The 18275-nt window shown below is 26.6% G+C and overlaps 1 protein-coding gene across 4 annotated transcripts; it reads left to right on the top strand.

Annotated features, from left to right (window-relative positions):
* The first annotated feature begins 9984 nt into the window (after nucleotides 1-9984).
* On the top strand, nucleotides 9985-15001 carry SYTC (Calcium-dependent lipid-binding (CaLB domain) family protein). 4 transcript variants are annotated; one of them, XM_068634788.2, is made up of 13 exons: nucleotides 9985-10131; nucleotides 10288-10405; nucleotides 10573-10671; nucleotides 10783-10833; nucleotides 10919-11042; nucleotides 11762-11880; nucleotides 11982-12083; nucleotides 12189-12263; nucleotides 12629-12705; nucleotides 13067-13316; nucleotides 13855-14226; nucleotides 14411-14539; nucleotides 14711-15001. In XM_068634788.2, the coding sequence occupies exons 2-13, from the start codon at nucleotides 10295-10297 to the stop codon at nucleotides 14840-14842; spliced, it is 1641 nt and encodes a 546-aa protein (XP_068490889.1). In that variant the 5' UTR covers nucleotides 9985-10131; nucleotides 10288-10294; the 3' UTR covers nucleotides 14843-15001. The 4 variants fall into 4 exon arrangements, with proteins under 4 accessions (XP_068490889.1, XP_068490888.1, XP_068490890.1 ...); XM_068634787.2 differs by having other exon boundaries at nucleotides 9994-10173; XM_090305081.1 differs by having other exon boundaries at nucleotides 10028-10131; nucleotides 11762-11912.
* The last annotated feature ends 3274 nt before the right edge of the window (nucleotides 15002-18275 follow it).

Genomic DNA, 18275 nt, shown 5'->3' with positions numbered 1-18275 from the left:
TCGCTCGTCGCAAGTGCCACCTTCCTTACTGCTACGCCATGCATGCTCTAGCTGAGGAAACCTTGCCACCAACGAATGTCCCCTCTGGGAATCCTGTCGCTGATGAGCAATCTGTTCCCCTCAACCCACTCAGCCTTCACGCCCCATGCTGGCGCAACAGTCATCTTACTGAACTTACACGCTTAAGATTACCCTTCTGAGCTTCTAACAGTTTTAACTGAGTTTACTGGGAGATCCGACGATGTGCTCCTCGTGGCGACGTGCAAACCACCCGAGCTCCTAGCATTCTTCGGCGATCTCTCACCACTTGATCTCCTAGCACTCTCATACGGCGATTGCGTCGTAACTCTGGCGACCGCCGGTCACGCACACTAGAGATCGGAGAACGCCAATTCAGTGTAACCGGCGACTATGCTCACTTCTGAACCATTCATCTTTTCTAGCCTACGTGTTCCACTGAGCACGCCCCACCCGGGCACGCGCAAGACACGTCATCGCACCCGATGACCTGGTCGGTACATTGAGATTTGAAGAAAATTGAATAATTTGAGAAATTGATCATGTAATTTGGTTTTCTCTTTGGATTTAAGTGTGTATATTATAAAATTCTATTTTCACTAGCTTACCCTTGTTTTTCTTGTTGTGTTTGAACTGCGATGATTGTACTATGTACACGAGCAGATGACCATACAGGTGCAGGAGAGCCTTAGAGGTTTCAGAGTTTTAGTTTGAGCTGTGGATATGTAAATATTTGTATTTCTATAAATCCTAATCACGTATTAGGAATGTTTTGAAAAACTTCAAGTTTGTATAGAAATTGGTAGAACTTTTATTGTAATAGTTATATGTAAATTATGGGGTGTTAGAGTTTCTAATTGGTACTAAATTATCTACTAAAGTTTTAGCTACTAATATTTTAGATTCTAAATTAGTCTATAAACGACTAATAAAGACTAATTTTGAACATAAGTAGTTAGTAATTAAAATCTTAGTAGTTAATAGTTAGATACCAATTTAGAAACTACTTTATAAATTTTTATTAATAATAAAAACTACTTTAGTTCTGGTCTTTAAAATTAATTTTTATTTAATAATTTTCTTGTAGTGAAATGTAAATACTTATAAATTTTCAACTTCAAAACAAATAAAACACAAATTGCAAAGGATCTAAAAGATTAATTGAGAAAACCCAAGATTATCAACTATACAAGTTTGAAAAGATTTTGATAATTAAGAAATTTACAAAATAAAACAAATTTACCGTGTTTGAAATTATAAAATAAGATAAATATATTTCTTACTCTATTAATGCATATGAGATACGATCTAGAAAAATAATATCAAAATTAGGTAAAGAGGAATATAGCTAGAGAAAGAAAGAGAAAGAAGGAAGGATATGCATGCAAATTTCTTTTACTTTTAAAAAGATAATAAAAAAGGAGTTTAAAAAGAAATGGATCTTAAGCTTATAATATTAAAATTACTATCTTAAAATTTCTAATGAGACTATTTCAATATATATAAAACCAATAGTAAAATAATTATTAATATATATATATATATAAACAACAGTAAAAAAAAGTAAAAATTCAATATATTTAACTTTATTGAGATAATATCGTTATGATAAATTATTGTATTTGAGATATTGTTTGTTTTGGAACTCATAATTTTGTCACGATTTTGTCCTTAAGAAATGTTATCTGTGGGGATGTCCAAATAGTCGGATGCGGTGATTGATCTTAAGTGACTTGAGGTACAAACATTAGCATCATCTATAGGGATGTCCAATAGTCTTACATCGTTTAGGAATTAATGTCAAAGACAATTTAAATACACTTCCCTCCTTTAACCCTCAGAGATGCCTCTGAAGGACAAAAATTGTGATGGAACTCCAAATTGCAAAGCGGACAATACGTCGGATACGAATACCTTAACGATTTTATCTGATTTGATGTCAAAAAAATGGCACCATCTCTGGGAATGGAAAATTGGTTCCAAAGAAAAATCCTCACTCCTATAACCATCAATTGGGGGACTTGTTTTGGTAATGTCCAATAGTCCCATAACACTTATGAGTCGAAGTCAAGGAAAATTTAAATAAAACTTTACTCTTTAACCCTTTGAAGCACCTTTTGAGCATAAAGTAGTGACAGAGTCATAAATTTTAGAATAAAAAATACTTCTATGATCGTAATTGACCCTAACGATAATATGTCTCATGCTCAACAATATTTTCTTACAAGAATTGACAACCCATCATATATTCAAATATTTGCTTTTAAAATGTTGTGGTCACTTAGTAGTATATAATTTCAAAATCAAACTCTAATATTTCATAATTTTACTACTTTTTTATTGTTCGTATCTCATAAAGCTCTAATTGCCAAAACTCGTGCATTTTAATCAAATTCATATGTACTTTTAGTCATTTAAAATGACCACATGGATTATAATCTTGATCAACCATCATCTTCTTTCAGCGATAAACCATCACTATTTTGTCAATAAGTTTGCTACATAATTCAATAGTATAGTTACCTCTGACAATTTTTAAAAAAAACAATACTTTATTTTAATATTGCACATTTATCCATGATCTATGTAACAGATTTAGTATAAAACAACTTGTTATTATTATGCATAAAAATCAATGCTATGTGTTACTTTATGTCTAAAATTAAAGTCATATGGTATTAGAAGTTTCATCATCCACTAACCATGTGTCACCTATAATTAGGGCAAAACCACTAAATCAGAAAAATTAATTGCGATGTTACTTTACATATTGGCGAGTTGCAGATTCATTCTACACTTTATAATGTACTAAATGTAAATGTAGGTTAGTCAACGAGTATTAAAGTCATACAAAAATTACCAAAAAAAATATTATTATGTTGACATTTAAAAAAAAAAAATAATCTGATTAAGTGTAATTACAAAATTGTAAAAATAATAAATTTTCTATATTTTTTTAATTTATTTTCTATATTTTTTAATATTGAACTATTAGAAAAATTGAATGAAGCATAAAATTAGTGATTATGTTACACGTGAAAAATAAAAAGTTATATAAAAAGATATTTATGAGAAAAAAATAGTATTAACATGATAAATTTTATTATATATTATTAATGAAAATATCAGTATCTTTACACTTGTGTATCTATTTTTTATAATAATAAAAAATAAAATATAATTAAATCTTTAAGTATTATAATAATTATTAAAATAACAATTTATTATTAAAAAAATAATTATAAAATGTTCTTACAGTGATTTTCTTAGTGTGAATATTTCTCAGCCGAGGTATTATTTTTTGTCCTTCGACTGAGTGGGAGAGGTACGTTGAAGTTAATATTCAATTTTTTTTTTATAAAGCTTTTATGTTTAACATATTTATGCTACTTAACATCTCAGTTATGTTAACCTCAAATAACAACAATTATCTGTCATCATTTGTCATTACATCTTTATTTTTTTCTTTTACTATAAAAAAGTTTATTATACCAATAAAATGATTCTCTGTAAATAAATCTAAAATTAATCAACTTATCACCAAATGCATTCTAAAAAAAATAGTAAACATAAATCTGATTTTGTAACCCTTTTTAAGACAAGTTTATCAAATAACAAAGGTTATATTAAATACGAATCTTTATATGGATGCAAGTCCACTTATTTATAGAATCTTAGGACAAATATTAGAACTAATTCTATCATTAGTATAATTTAATTTAATTCCGCTATATGTTCGGTCATCTTGGAGGGTGTGGGGGTTGTCGGTCTCGGATTCTATGCTAGTAGATAAAACATATTTTTATTAACTTTATAATATTATAATTACAAAATATTCAAATATAATTTATTTATTGTAGATACTTTTTATCTATAACAATATATAATAAGGATTTTTTTCATGTTTTTTTGTGTACATAATTTTTCTCAACTTTATCTCTAAAGAAATAATAATTAGTTTAATATATTTAAAAAAATATTTTTTCTAATTTTAGCCTTAAAAAAAATAACAGATATCCATTTAATAACTTTTCTTATCAATTTAATAGCTTCTTCCCTTAAAATGATGAGTTATAACATTCAATATTTTAAATAAAGTTGAGCAAAAGAGAAAAATACAGATACACAGGTACAAATGTGCCTCTCTTTCCGTAGTATATATAAATTTTTTTTGTGTGTTTTTAATACTATTATAATATTATCTTAAATTTAAATTAATTATAATATTATTTGATATTGTTCCTGTTAGGGAGATAGGATCTAGAGAACTATTGAAGTCTTGTCTTCCTCCTTCCTTCGGCCAGGTTGCTAGGGCTTCACTGGGATTCTTCTCGCCTTCGTGCTACCCTTTGGCTCTCGGTCTCGGGTGAATGCCAAATGGGGGAGGTACCTGCAGAAGGGACTTCGACGCTCAAGTCAGTAAATGGTGTTCGGCAGTAGGTGTACAGTAATAATGACGTACCTTATTCCTTGGAATGTGTGCTATTTATATTATTTTAATGTCATTGAGTCTGATTAGTGGAATGGATCACGCTTACAGCTGCATTACCTAATTCTTAATGGTAGTTTAGCTTCACTGACATTGGTTTGAGCGTTAATGCTTATATGTGTTGGTCGGCTAGACCGTCCGGAGATGTCTTGATCAGCTCGGTCAGGTAGACCGAGACACGTCAGCATGTCGCTCGGCCATGCCGGTACAAATATCAATTTGTTTTATTGAAAAAATTAATAAAGTAATTTGTATTTTATATAATTAGGTAGGTAACAACAAAATGATATTATAGGTGTTTTACCATCAAGAAAGTCTTTCATCTTCTTCTTTTTTTCATCATCTTTATTATTTACGAAAAAGTCACAATTTAAAATTGTATCTAAACTATCATTTAATTTTTTTCTAGAAGTGATGGAAGATGATCACTTATGAAAGAAAGTTTGTAAAGAATAATCTAATTTAAAATATTAAAATATGATATGTTTATTTTATTTTAATTAAAATTAACGAAATTATATGTGTTTCTCATCCGTTGTATATTAGTATTTTTATTTTTATCATTAATATATAAAATACACATTTTTATTTTCATATAAAATAGTTAGAAAGGAATAATGAAGTTTGAAAAATTAAAATATGAGATGTCTATTTTACTTTTAATTATTTTTATATGAATACTCTTGCATCCATATTTTCTATTATTATTATTATATATATATATATATTTATATTTATTTAAATAAATTAAATATAGATTTATGTGTACCTGTGTATGAGAGACATAGAGAATATGAGAGATACAGAGAATATGAGTCATTTTCAAGAGAGATAAAGTGAGAAAGAGTGAAGATAGAATAATGATAAAATCTCAAAAATTCAAATTGAGTGAAAATTGAAAAAAAAATATATATATTTTAAAAAATTAAATTAAAAAAACTGCTCTAAATTCAAAACAACTTTTAATAACTGTTTTAATATATTTTAAGAAAAATAGAAAATAATGTAATATCTATATATAATAATAAAAATAAATATGAATATATAGATAAAATATGAAAAAAATTGATTGGTAGAAAATATATAGAAGATATAGATTAACTAATTTTTGTAACTTTTCAAATTAAAGTTGAGAACTTCTTTTCTCTTGGTTTGTGCTAACCGCCAAATGGTCCCCCAAAGAAACTTCTTTAAACTTCCAATTTGGATAATTTTCAAATGCTGGCAACTGACCACAACGCGTTTTCCAACTGTATAATAAAAAATAAAAATAATTGCTAAAATAAAATTAAAAATAATTGCTAAAATAAAGTTAAAAAAAAAAGTTACACTAATAAAGAGTAAATTTGTAAACTAAAATAATTATAAATATCGATATACACTTGCTACACTAATAAACTCTGGACAAAATAAAATATATCCAGTTTTAAAATTATAATTATTATTCAATTAATTAGTACGTATCAAATTAAATACATGATACTAACTGATTTTTATATAGTTTTCTAAAACTTAAGAAAATGTAAATAATATATTTTACAAATAATTGAGAAAAATATTTTTAAAATAAATTATCATGTCAACTTAAAAAATGTAAATCTACTTAATTATTCTTATAATTTGAGTAATAAACAAATCATTAACATAAATTACATTTTTATAAATTGTAGAGAAATTCACATACAATTTAAACAGCAATTTTTTTATTTATTTTTCACTTAAAATCGTATATTTAATTATTCGCTTTCTATTTCATACCATAAACAAAGTTACGCATAATAAAATAAAAAAATAATAATCTTGTAGTAATAGACTGTAATGCTATAGATATAAGAAATGTGGACACACAACAGTACGTATGTTTCCACTAATACAGGTTCGTTAAAGAAAAATTATAGTATTTCATTAGTATTAAAATTAACAAGTTAGATTTTTGAATAATTTATTACACTTACATTTTTTTTATTTATTTAATAGTTAATATCATCAGAACTTTAATTTTTGCTTATTAACTAAAAGAAACAAAAAATATTTTAGCTTTTTCTGAAAATGGATAGGGTTGAGCGGAAATATTTTTTTAGGTTGAGTGAGAATTTGATTAAAACAGTTTATTTTCACTGTAATTTTTGTTTAAGTAAAAATTTCTTCGCTGGACAAAAAGTTTAACTAAAAGATTATTTTTGTTAAAATGAGATTTTGCTTTTGAGCGAAATATGAGAAAATACATTAACATAATTAAATGTGTTTTTTAAAAAATATTCCAATAATACAACTTTTTTTTATAAATTGTCCAAACTGATAATTCAAACTAATCCAAATTATCATCTCTTAAACATTATCCTTCAATCATTTCAATATAATCTAAATCATTTAAATTTATATATTACCGAATCATAATGAAAATTTAATTTAACTAACTTTATTCTAAGATTATATCAAAAACATAAATAACTTATTTTTTATATAATTTTTTATTTTATGTAAATTGGAAGTCAATCTAAAGTTAGAAGAACTAGGTGAGTTATTCAAACATTACCAAATTTTAGTATGAGCTTAATTAAGTTGAGAGAAACATGTTTCTAGGGATGACAAAACGGGTCGAGTCCACCATCATTTAAGCGGGACGAGTTAACTTTTTGAACTCACTAATCCTTATTGATTCGGGCCTAACCCTTATGCCTGCTCTTTTTTATTTTTGGCACTTTTAAATAAAAAAAACTCATGCTTTTGAGATTAAAATTGGTGGTGGTCAATATTTTATATATAAAAAAATTTACATTAATTTTTTATACATCATTTTACTCATTAAAGTATTGTTGATATTTACTTTATTTTGTTAGGCATTAAGCTTTATTTGATTAGAATATTAAAGTTTGATGCAAATTTATTTACTCTTCTTGTATTTTTATTGTCCAAAAAGTGATACAATTACTACAACCAAATAAATAGATATAAAACAAAATAATTAATAAAAAAGAAAAAAAAAGTGGTGAGCGAACCCGTCAACCTGCCAACTCACATTCTAACGGGGCGAGTTGCTGACCCGTTTTACAACCTCTTTTTACATTTTTTATTGTCCAAAAAGTGATATCAATAACTACAACCAAATAAATATATCCAAAAAAATTAATTAAGAAAGAAATAAAAATTAAAAAAGTGGCGAGCAAAGCCATCTGCCCGTCAACTCACATTCTAATGGGGCATGTTACTCATCCGTTTTATCACCTCTACAATTTTATCGACTAACCTCATAAAGATGATGACAAAACCATGAGAAAAAAAGGGAACAAAGAGTATTTAAAATAAACATGAACTCAATTTGTTTGAAAATTTGATCGAATAAAAATATACAAAGTATGATGAAAGGATATAATCAAAATTTGGAATAGACGAGACATATTAAAAAAAAGTAAAAAAAAAGAAAGAGAAAAGAAGTAAAGAAGAAAAAAAAGTGTGTAGAAAGAATTTGGATGTGGGATTAAACCTAAAACTAAACGATTCTATATTTTATTATAATTTTAATCATTATTATTTCATATTTTAATTATAATAATAGTGTAATTATTTGTACACTATTAATGGATTAGAATAAATTTAAATTAATATATTCGTATTAGTGTCTTACAAATAATCTATATATCAATATCAAAGAATAAAAGTTTTTTACACTTTTGTCCTTCATTTATTTTTCAACTGGTATTTTTTTTGGAAGAATGATGATTTCATAAATGTATACCATTTTTATGTGATAGTTTAAAAAATAAATATATAATAAAAAATAAATTTATAATTAAGTAATATAAAAAAATTAAAATAATAATATTGAAAATTATAATGTGATTGTATAAAAAACATTGTAATCTATTATTACTCTTTCTTAAATCTAACTATGTTAAATATTAATGAAAAAACAAAAAGTGGAGGAAAAAAATTAAGACTTAATTAATTTTGAATTATTTTTTAAATTTAAATATTTTATTTGAATTTTTAATTTATTTTTTTATTAAATAAATATTTTTTATATTTTTAATTAAATATTTATTGTTTAGGTTTTCTGGTTAATTCAATTATATAATTGTTATCTTATTCCATTATTACTTATGTATTAAGAAATATTTTTTTTTATAATTAATATAAAATAGTATTATCATTATCGTAATATGATTGTCATTAATATAAAGTTATAATTATTTTATTTGATTACCCAGTATTCAATATCATATCATAAATTAAAAATATTTAACTTCATTATCTAGTGTGTAATATAATTCCTTATATGTTTTATAATCTCTTTCTTTATTTTCTCCTTTAATTTTTCTTCTTCTTTTTAAACTTTATATTTTTTCTATTTTTTGTATGACTTCATTGTCTCGTCAAAGTTTATCATGTTTGTACTTTTTTGTTGTTAAAGTTTATTATCTTTGTATTTGTTTTTTTCAAATTGATATGTGTGGTTGTTGGTGATAGAAAATGGATTATCATTCCAATACTTCAATCTTCAAGCATAAACTGTCAATTCTCTCAAACATATTAATTATAAAATATATTTTTTTGGTTTTTAAATAATTTTGTGACCACTCCATTTAAGACACTGTAATATTTCTGACATCCATGCGTATATAACAAATTTAATAAATTCTTGAAGGATAAAATTTCTGTAAATTTTAAAGGAAAATATTTTTTATACCAAAAAATGTCAACCACATATATATTTGACAACCCATTATAATACTATAATAATATTTTAAATTAAAAAATAAATTAAATATAATTAATACATTAATTTATTGAGTTGTCAAGTTAATATTTCTTACCGTGTTATATCAGCACTCAATTTTAAAAGAGAATGAATATGTGATAAATTTTTTTGAATGTTTCATTAAATATAAAAAAAAAGTTTTAACAAATTTTGTTTTTTTTTTATGACAGGTTGTAACATTTTGTAAATTTTAACAAGGTTAGATCAATTATGGTAAAACAATAAATATCATGGTAGAAATGCAAATGTAAAGAAGCCGTGTCTTGTGTGGCAACTTATTTATAATGTTACACTAATTATGTGGATCAATTGAAACAATTACTAATATATTTTTTTTCATAATAACAATAATATTTTTTAAAATGATCTTAATATCTATATTCTAAAAACAATAATTTTAGCTATATTACCTTTGTTTGACTAAAATAAGTAAAAAATGATCACGATTAAGTTAAATATATAAGTTAATCTAATTAATTCTTTGTATATTATTCCTATAATAACTTTGATTATTTTTAATTAATATGAAATTAGTTTAGAGGAAATATTTAGTTTATAAAAGTGAAATTTGTTGTTGGAAAAGATAAAATTGAGGGATTGTTAAAAGTAGAAATAAATTTCTAAAATTAAAATGAAGAGAATTAAAACACACTTGACTTCCACAATAGTAATTAATAATTAATATAGTTTGAAATAAGAGAAATAGTAGAATGGCAACTTGGCACATAAGACCGTGGGAAGCAAAAGGAAGGAGTTTTTTTGGCGTTCGTTGTTGCAAAGACAAAAGCAGGGTCTATTGTATTGTATTGCATTGAAGTGAAAACAGAGAGGGTGGTGGAGTGTCTCTGTTTTGGCGCTTTCATTCGTAATCTCTCTCACACACATCGCACCCTTCTAGTTTTTCTCGGTTTCCTCCGAAACTCTCTTAAATCATTTTCTTGGGTTTTTCTCCTCTGCTTTTTTTTTCATCACCATTCACTTCTTCTTCTTCTTCTTCTTCTTCTTCTTCTTCTCCCTAAAGCACCCAAATGGAGTTGCTGAGCAGTCTCTTCGGGATTATTGGTTTTGCTGTTGGAATACCCATTGGCCTCTTCGTGGGCTTCTTTCTCTTTGTCTACTCAGAAACCAAACACGTCAAGGTTAACAACTTCATGCATGTTCATTCTGTTTTATTCCAATTCTCAAATCTGAAACATGCATTTCTTCTGATCACTTTGCGGGAACTGATTTTGGGGTTTACACCCCTTTTGCGTTTTGAATTCTTGGTGATCTTCAAAATCTGATATTTTTTTCTTCAATGTTGCAGGACCCTGTTGTTAGGCCAATTAGTGAATTGGGCCCAAATGCTTTGGAGGAACTTCTACCAGAGATTCCTCTCTGGGTGAAGACGCCTGATTACGAACGAGTTAGTTTTGTGAATTGTGATATTATAAACTTTTTTTTTCGTGTTTTTAAATTTTTTAAGGTTTACGATGATGGTGGTGTTACTGTGCTATTGATTTTGTGTGTTCTTCAGATTGATTGGCTGAACAAGTTTTTGTTGGATATGTGGCCTTTCTTAGACACGGTATTTCAGTGATTCCATTTGGATATTGGTGTGATTGTGCTCCTGTTGGATGATTCTTCAATGACATTTTCGTTTTGGTATACAGGCAATTTGTAAGATTATTAGAAGCACGGCACAGCCGATATTTGCTGAATACATTGGGAAGTATCAGATCAAAGCAATTGAGTTCGATAAGTTAAGTCTTGGTACTCTTCCTCCTACTGTATGTGGTAAGTCTTTTCTCAGGTCATCTGATCATTTGCACAAATATTTAATCCAAATTTCTGTTCCGCAAATACAAGTGTTTGTCTTATAAATGGAATTTCAGATTAGAACATGGTTAGTTAGGATGGTTTTCACCCCGGACAGTTTTGACCAATCCATTTCAGCAAAAGGTACACAAGTACAGATTGACATTAATGTCATGTAATCTATCTTGGACATGGACGAGAAGGTTGTCTTGAGAGTCACAGAGATTTATAAGTAATTGTAGTTTTTTTTTTTTTTTTTTTTTGCATTTTGGGTGCTAGAATGAGCACGATTTTAGTGAAATTATTGGGTGATGATACAAGGAAAGGCAAAGTGAGTTATAAACTTGGCTGCAATAAACCAGAACATAAATATTGATATCTCTATTGTAATCTCACTGGCATCTACCAAGAGTCTTTTGCATAAAATGCATGATTAAGGATGAATCCTTTAGATGTTTGAAGTACAAATGCACATCAAAAAATAAATTTCACTTGAATAATTCCTGGTGTGAGAAAACCAGCATTTTACGGATGTGTTTTTCCATCCATCCTCAGAAAAGGCCAATTTACCTTAAATATGTTTGCACCACATTTTATTGGAGCCTTTGCCATCTGATGGGTTATACGAGGTATTAAGGTCTAGTTACTCCAGTACTATACTGATTTTTGTTTTAAATTTCTACGTGGTAATTCTGCAGGTATTAAAGTTCTAGAAACAAATGAAAAAGAATTGGTCATGGAACAAGTTATCAAATGGGCTGGCAATCCAAACATAGTGTTGTCCTTGTATGTGTCATCTTTGAAGATCAGCGTTCAGGTCAGATAAGCCTTGAGGCACAATCCTAAATGGTAAATGCTTTTTTTTAGATCCTTCTAGATGGTGCTTTCCTTCTGGAAATTCATTTTGATTCGTTGCAGTTGGTGGACGTACAAGTATTTGCAACACCACGAATAACTTTAAGACCTTTGGTGCCTACATTTCCATGTTTTGCAAATATTGTGGTATCCTTGTTGGAGAAGGTAAATGAAATACTGTACTCAAGCCTATTTTTGTTTCTTGCCTTTTCTGATGTTAGAAGTTAGAAGAAATTCTTACTTGTGTAATTAATTATGTTTCATATCCAGCCTCATGTGGATTTTGGGATGAGAGTATCTGGAGGGGATATCATGTCAATACCTGGTCTCTATAGATTTGTACAGGTGCTTCCCTCTGTTTTTATACCTTTTGTTTTTAATTTCTATTTGCATTAGAATATTTGTAGTATTGAACATCTGGTAAATTAAACTTCTATTTGCATTTTTTTTCTTTTACTTCATGTTATCTGTTAACCACTACGTTCTCGAAACTTTGTAGTTTGTGCATTATCCACTACTTTTGTGCACATTTAATCTTCAGTTATTTAGTGATCTGTTGGATTATTTACTCCTCTGCACAAATTTATAAAGGGCTATTTTGGTTGTTACTTTCTTGTCATCATAATTTTCTTTCGTGCACTTTCAATTTCCATCGTATTTCATAATTTAATTAGAGTTCAAGAACTAACAATTATAGTTGCTGCATACAGGATACAATAAAAAAACAAGTTGCAAATCTCTATCTCTGGCCTCGAACCCTGGAAATTCCTATTCTTGATGAATCAACGTAAGTTTGTATCTAATGATAAGAGTTCTATGTGCTAACAATATTAATTTTTTTCTGGTCTATGACCTTTAAAAATTAATCCTGCCTTTTAAAATTATATATAAACAAAAAATGTTCCCTGGTCCTTATCTGAATTTGAAAAATAACATGGTTTAAAAGATGATAGCATGTTATTTTTCAGTGTTCTACGGTTGAAGGAACTACACAAAGCTGCTATCCAATATCTTACTAGAACCATGTTATTATTTAAAACATGATCTGAATGTTGTTAAAAAAATTCTGCAAATTGCTGAAGTTGAAGTTCAAAATCTGTTTGTCCTATGAAAAATGATTCCTGATACTTTCCTCACATCTCTTATAGGGTGGAAATAAAGAAGCCTGTGGGGATATTACATGTGAATGTGGTTCGTGCTCATAAGCTTTTAAAGATGGATTTGTTGGGAACTTCTGATCCTTACGTTAAACTAAGTCTGACAGGAGACAAACTTCCAGCAAAGAAAACCACTGTCAAGAGAAAGAATTTGAATCCTGTGTGGAATGAGAAGTTCAAGATTGTTGTAAAAGACCCTCAATCTCAAGTTCTTCAATTACAAGTTTATGACTGGGACAAGGTTTTCCTCGTCTTTCTTCTGTTACTTGTTCAATTTTGACATAAAACGCTTACCATAAAAATCTTATCTATAATAGTCAAGCCGTCAAGATAATCATGTTCTCACCTAAATGCCCGTTTCTCTATGAAGTTTCTTCAAGAAAATGGATAGTTATTTTAAGCTAATTATGTGTACATAAACAGTTATAATTAATCTGCAGCAGTTACTTCTTAGATGGACAGTAACTATAAAATCCTTTCAAACGATACATTTTCTATTTTTGGGTGATGTAAATTTGTTATATTTCTACAAAGTCTCAGTTACTTTCAATTTCAACTATCAAGAAAAAACTGCATTTTCAATTTGAGTGCAGCTGTGTGTTTAATTGATTTTATGGGACTGATACATCAAAAGTATCTCTCTTATCTTGTTCTTCATCTCTGTCCATTTAGTCCATTGCACTTGAAGAAATCAACTACTTTATTTGGTCAAAAGTTATTGGCGAATTTGCAATTTCTCATATGTTTACCCATGATTTTTTTATTTGTATTCTTATAAGGTTGGTGGACATGATAAGCTGGGAATGCAGTTGGTCCCTCTCAAGCTGCTTAAGCCGTATGAGAATAAAGAATTTACACTTGATTTACTGAAGGACACAAATCTCAACGAAACTCCAAACAAGAAGCCTAGAGGGAAAATTGTGGTAGACTTGACTTTTGTTCCTTTCAAGGAAGACAGCAGCAAGTTTGGTGGACCTTCTGAAGGATATAGCAGGAAGGAAAGTGGAATTGGTTATGTATCCGATGATGAGGTTCAAGATAGAGCAGGTTTGCTTTCAGTTGTTATACTAGAGGCTGAAGAGGTTGAGGGGGAACATCACAACAACCCATTTGCAGTGCTGACCTTTAGAGGGGAAAAGAAAAAAACAAAGGTAATAAACCTTTTCCTTCTTAGATACATCATTTTTACCTGTCATCATGCTCCTTATGTTACATAGGGATGTGATTCAAGGCTTTATCACAGATGAATCTGAGCCTAGATTTATCCATGTTACCATTAGTATGCACAATTTGATTGAGGCAATATTTTATGTTCCAAAATTTAAATTTATACAGACGATGAAGAAAACTCGTCACCCGCGATGGAATGAAGAATTCCAATTCATGCTAGAGGAGCCTCCTCAACATGAGAAGATACACATTGAGGTCCTGAGCAGGAGGAAGAACTTCAGTTTTCTGTCAAAGGTGCCATTTCATTATCCTCATTCATTACAAGACATATTTAATCCAAATTCTAAACAACTTTATTGAAATTTTAAGTTGCTTGGTCCAACCCATGTGGTCACATCAATTAATTAGCTTGTTTTCACAACTTGATGGTGATATTGTTGATGTTTGATTCTCCATGGTATGCAGCAAGAAACACTGGGGCATGTGGAGATTAACCTTAGGGATGTGGTGCACAATGGTCGCATTAATGACAAATACAATCTTATAAATTCAAGGAATGGAGTGATACATGTTGATGTAAGATGGAAGGTGGTTTAAGAAACCAAAGTAGTAGTGTGTTTGGTGTTACCTGTTGCTTTCCTCTATGTATCAAAATAGTTGAGGCACACCACACAACATATCTTCTTTTCAACCAACATTTTTGGTACATATCTGTGTATATAAATTCAATCAAGTATTTTCAAACTTTGTTTCTAATAATCTACCAAAATTATATATTATTTATGATTAATCAAGAGGTTATGTGGATATTTATTAAAATGTAAAATTAGAAAGAAAAAAAACTAAACCAAAGATAGTTTTGAAAAGTATATTTATACTTAAAAAAAAATAAATTAAAGAAACTAAGTATGTAATGGAAGTTTTTAAATTGTTGATATTGATGGGTAAAGAAATCGGTTTAAAATATTAAAATATGAGCTTACCAAATAATTGGTTTGGGGAGTAGTTGAAAGAACATATACATTTATTTTTAAAATACAATTGCAAAGCACAAGTAACAAATCCTACTAATCTTATGCTTAGAAACACGTAATTTACGATTTCATCTAAATGACACGATGGTTTCAAATAAGTGATTGTTTTCGTAAATATTTAATTTAAGTTTACATCTAAATTTAGATGTTAGGATGAAAAACCAACATAAAACATCACTCATAATATATACTAGTTAAAATATTATTTCATCTTGGCATATGGTGAAATCATTTTTTTTTTGCTCTTTTTAAATAGTTATTTTTTGAAGTAATTAAAAATATTAAAACAAAATATATTCAATTCTCTCCCTCCTTCACAAAACAAAAACAAACAAAAAAAACAATCCTTTTAAACTAGAAATTTTGTCTGTTCATTAAAATAATTTTATTTTTCAATTTGAATATGTTACTTTAAAACCATAAATTCTAATTTTATTTGGATTTACCTTGCATAAAAAAATATTATTTTAATTTCATAAATGAAAAAAACAATTTAAGTATAATTTAATACACACTTTTTTTATAAGATAGAGGGTCAATTTGTAAAATATTAGTGCAATACTGTTACAAATCATTAAATATAAACAAATTTTAGAGATAAAAAATAATTAATTATTATATTAATTAAATTAAATACTATTTTATAAAATAAAAATTATTAATATTTAAAATAATTTATATTATTAATAAAAAATTATAAATTAATTTTTAAATTAATATTTAATTAATTATCAAAGTTTTAATTACTAATTATTTAAAATTTAAAATTGGTATGTAAAATCTTAATAACTAATTAGATTTCAATTTAAAAACTAGTTTATAAATTTTTATTAATAATAAAAATTATTATAAATACTAATAATTTTTTAGTTTATATAATAATATATAATTTAGTCAATATAGTAATTAATTATTTTTTAATTTATAAAATTAGTTTTTTAGTGGTTATCTTATAATAAAACTATGAGGAGATATTTTTAGAAAAAAATAGTTATAAAATATATTTCAATTTTATGTTTTCATATATTTTTACTAAACAAGATATAGAGTATGATTGAATGGTTATTTTAATTAATTTATAGTTTTCTTTGGTCACTACCTTATAATTAATTTTAGATTTTTTTTTCTACTGCTTATTAGTTTTTCACTTTTATTTTAGTATTTTAATCAAATTCATCTTAGGTCCCTCTTTTAGAATAAGAAAGATGTCTCATAAACAACTATCATGTGAGATGAACAATGTTACCCAGTTGCCACACTAAATTAATTTTTAGGTATAAGAATTGAGAATAAGAGGATTGTACATTAAATAATGAGACCCACGTATTTATAATCTTTATAGAAAGTATAGTTAATGAGCATTAAATATATCATAAATGCTTTCACTTTCTGAGCAAAAATATTAAACAACTTTCTAAAAAAAAGTAATGGTTAACCATAAAGTGAATAGAAACATAAAGTGAATAGAAAGTAGGGTTGATTGGATGGAAATAAAAATAATGAAAAGTGATCAGAAAGCTGGTATAAGATGTAATAGAATAGATTATTTTCTTATTTAAAAAATAAATTTTAAAATAATTTGATATAAATGTTACTTTTTTTGTAAAATATAAATTATTAATTAAAATAAATATTAAAGTAAAATAAAAAAATTACAAATTTCAACAAATAAACAATATATAAAATAAAATAATTTATAAAATATATATTTTAAATTATTTTATTTTATTTATTATAATATTTTTACTTTAATTATGTATTGTATTATAAGAAAAATATAAATTGTCTACGTAGAGACAATTGATTGTCTTTTTAAAGTAATTTACAATTGATTATATAGTTTAATGTAATTGATTATGGTGAATTTTTTTAACTTTTTTTTTTTGCATGTTTTCGTAGAAAGTCATAAATGAAAGTTTTGATTCATTTTATTTATGAATTTTGTTTTTTCAACTTTCTTGTAATGGGAAGATTTATTTAAAAGGTATTAGAAAATAAGGTTTAAAGTTAATAAAAAATACTAATTATATTTTTAATTTCAAATTATATATTTAAATAATTTATTTTTTTACTTATTTAAAATTATTTGTTTTTAAAACTTAAATTTTCTATACTTTTCTTTATGATTTTGTAATGATGTTTTGTTATATTTTTGAGAAACTCTTGGCTAGAATATGAAGAGTCCTATCTTGAATAAAATTTTGATTTGGGTAAATTTTGTATTTTCTTTAGATTTTGACCTCTTTTTTCTCATTTTCATTCATATGATTAGAAATAATTCGCATATATAATCACTTGAGAGTAAAAAATATTTATTAATTTAATTTTATAATGATATACTTGTTAGGTTTGATATTTGGAAAGCAACCTGTAAGATTTTTGAGTTTTTTAAGAGATATACTCATAAAGGATTTTTTTTGTTAGGTAAGGAAAGTTAAATTGAATTATTCAAAATGGATTCATAGCAATTTAATGGAGGATGAGAAATCTTGTATTTTTAAACCCTAGCTTTACAAAATTTAGAAGTTTGGTATTTTGAGATACTTGAATTATTTTTTAGGCTGACTATATATTTATAAATGAAATTAAACTATATATTTTGGTATTTATTGTGCATAGTGGAGAACAATTAAGGAGTTAGTATCAATTTGATAAAATTAAATTGTTTTTTAGTTAAATAAATAACATTAATGGTAGAATTTTGATTGACTGAGTTTTGATTCAATTTAAGTTAGTTTTTTATTTGTAAATATCTTATTTAAGTAATGGATTGATTGATAAAGTAAGTCTTAAATAGTAAGTCTTAAATATTGTTATAGAATTTATCTCTCAAGTGTCTCATAGTTACTTGAACGATGACCTTGGATGTTTTGGATCTCAAGTGAGTTGTTTAAGCAAAAGAAAAATTATTTAAATTATTTCTCCTCTAAAACTATGTGTGCTGAATAATGTGTTGAGTAATTAAGCAATAATAGTAAAAAATAATTCTCTTTCTT

The sequence above is a fragment of the Phaseolus vulgaris genome, chromosome 7, assembly GCF_051622355.1.
Source record: "Phaseolus vulgaris cultivar YP4 chromosome 7, ASM5162235v1, whole genome shotgun sequence".
NCBI classification, from domain to species: domain Eukaryota; kingdom Viridiplantae; phylum Streptophyta; class Magnoliopsida; order Fabales; family Fabaceae; genus Phaseolus; species Phaseolus vulgaris.
Note: the sequence above shows the minus strand (reverse complement) of the source record. Positions and strands in the feature narration are given on the sequence as shown.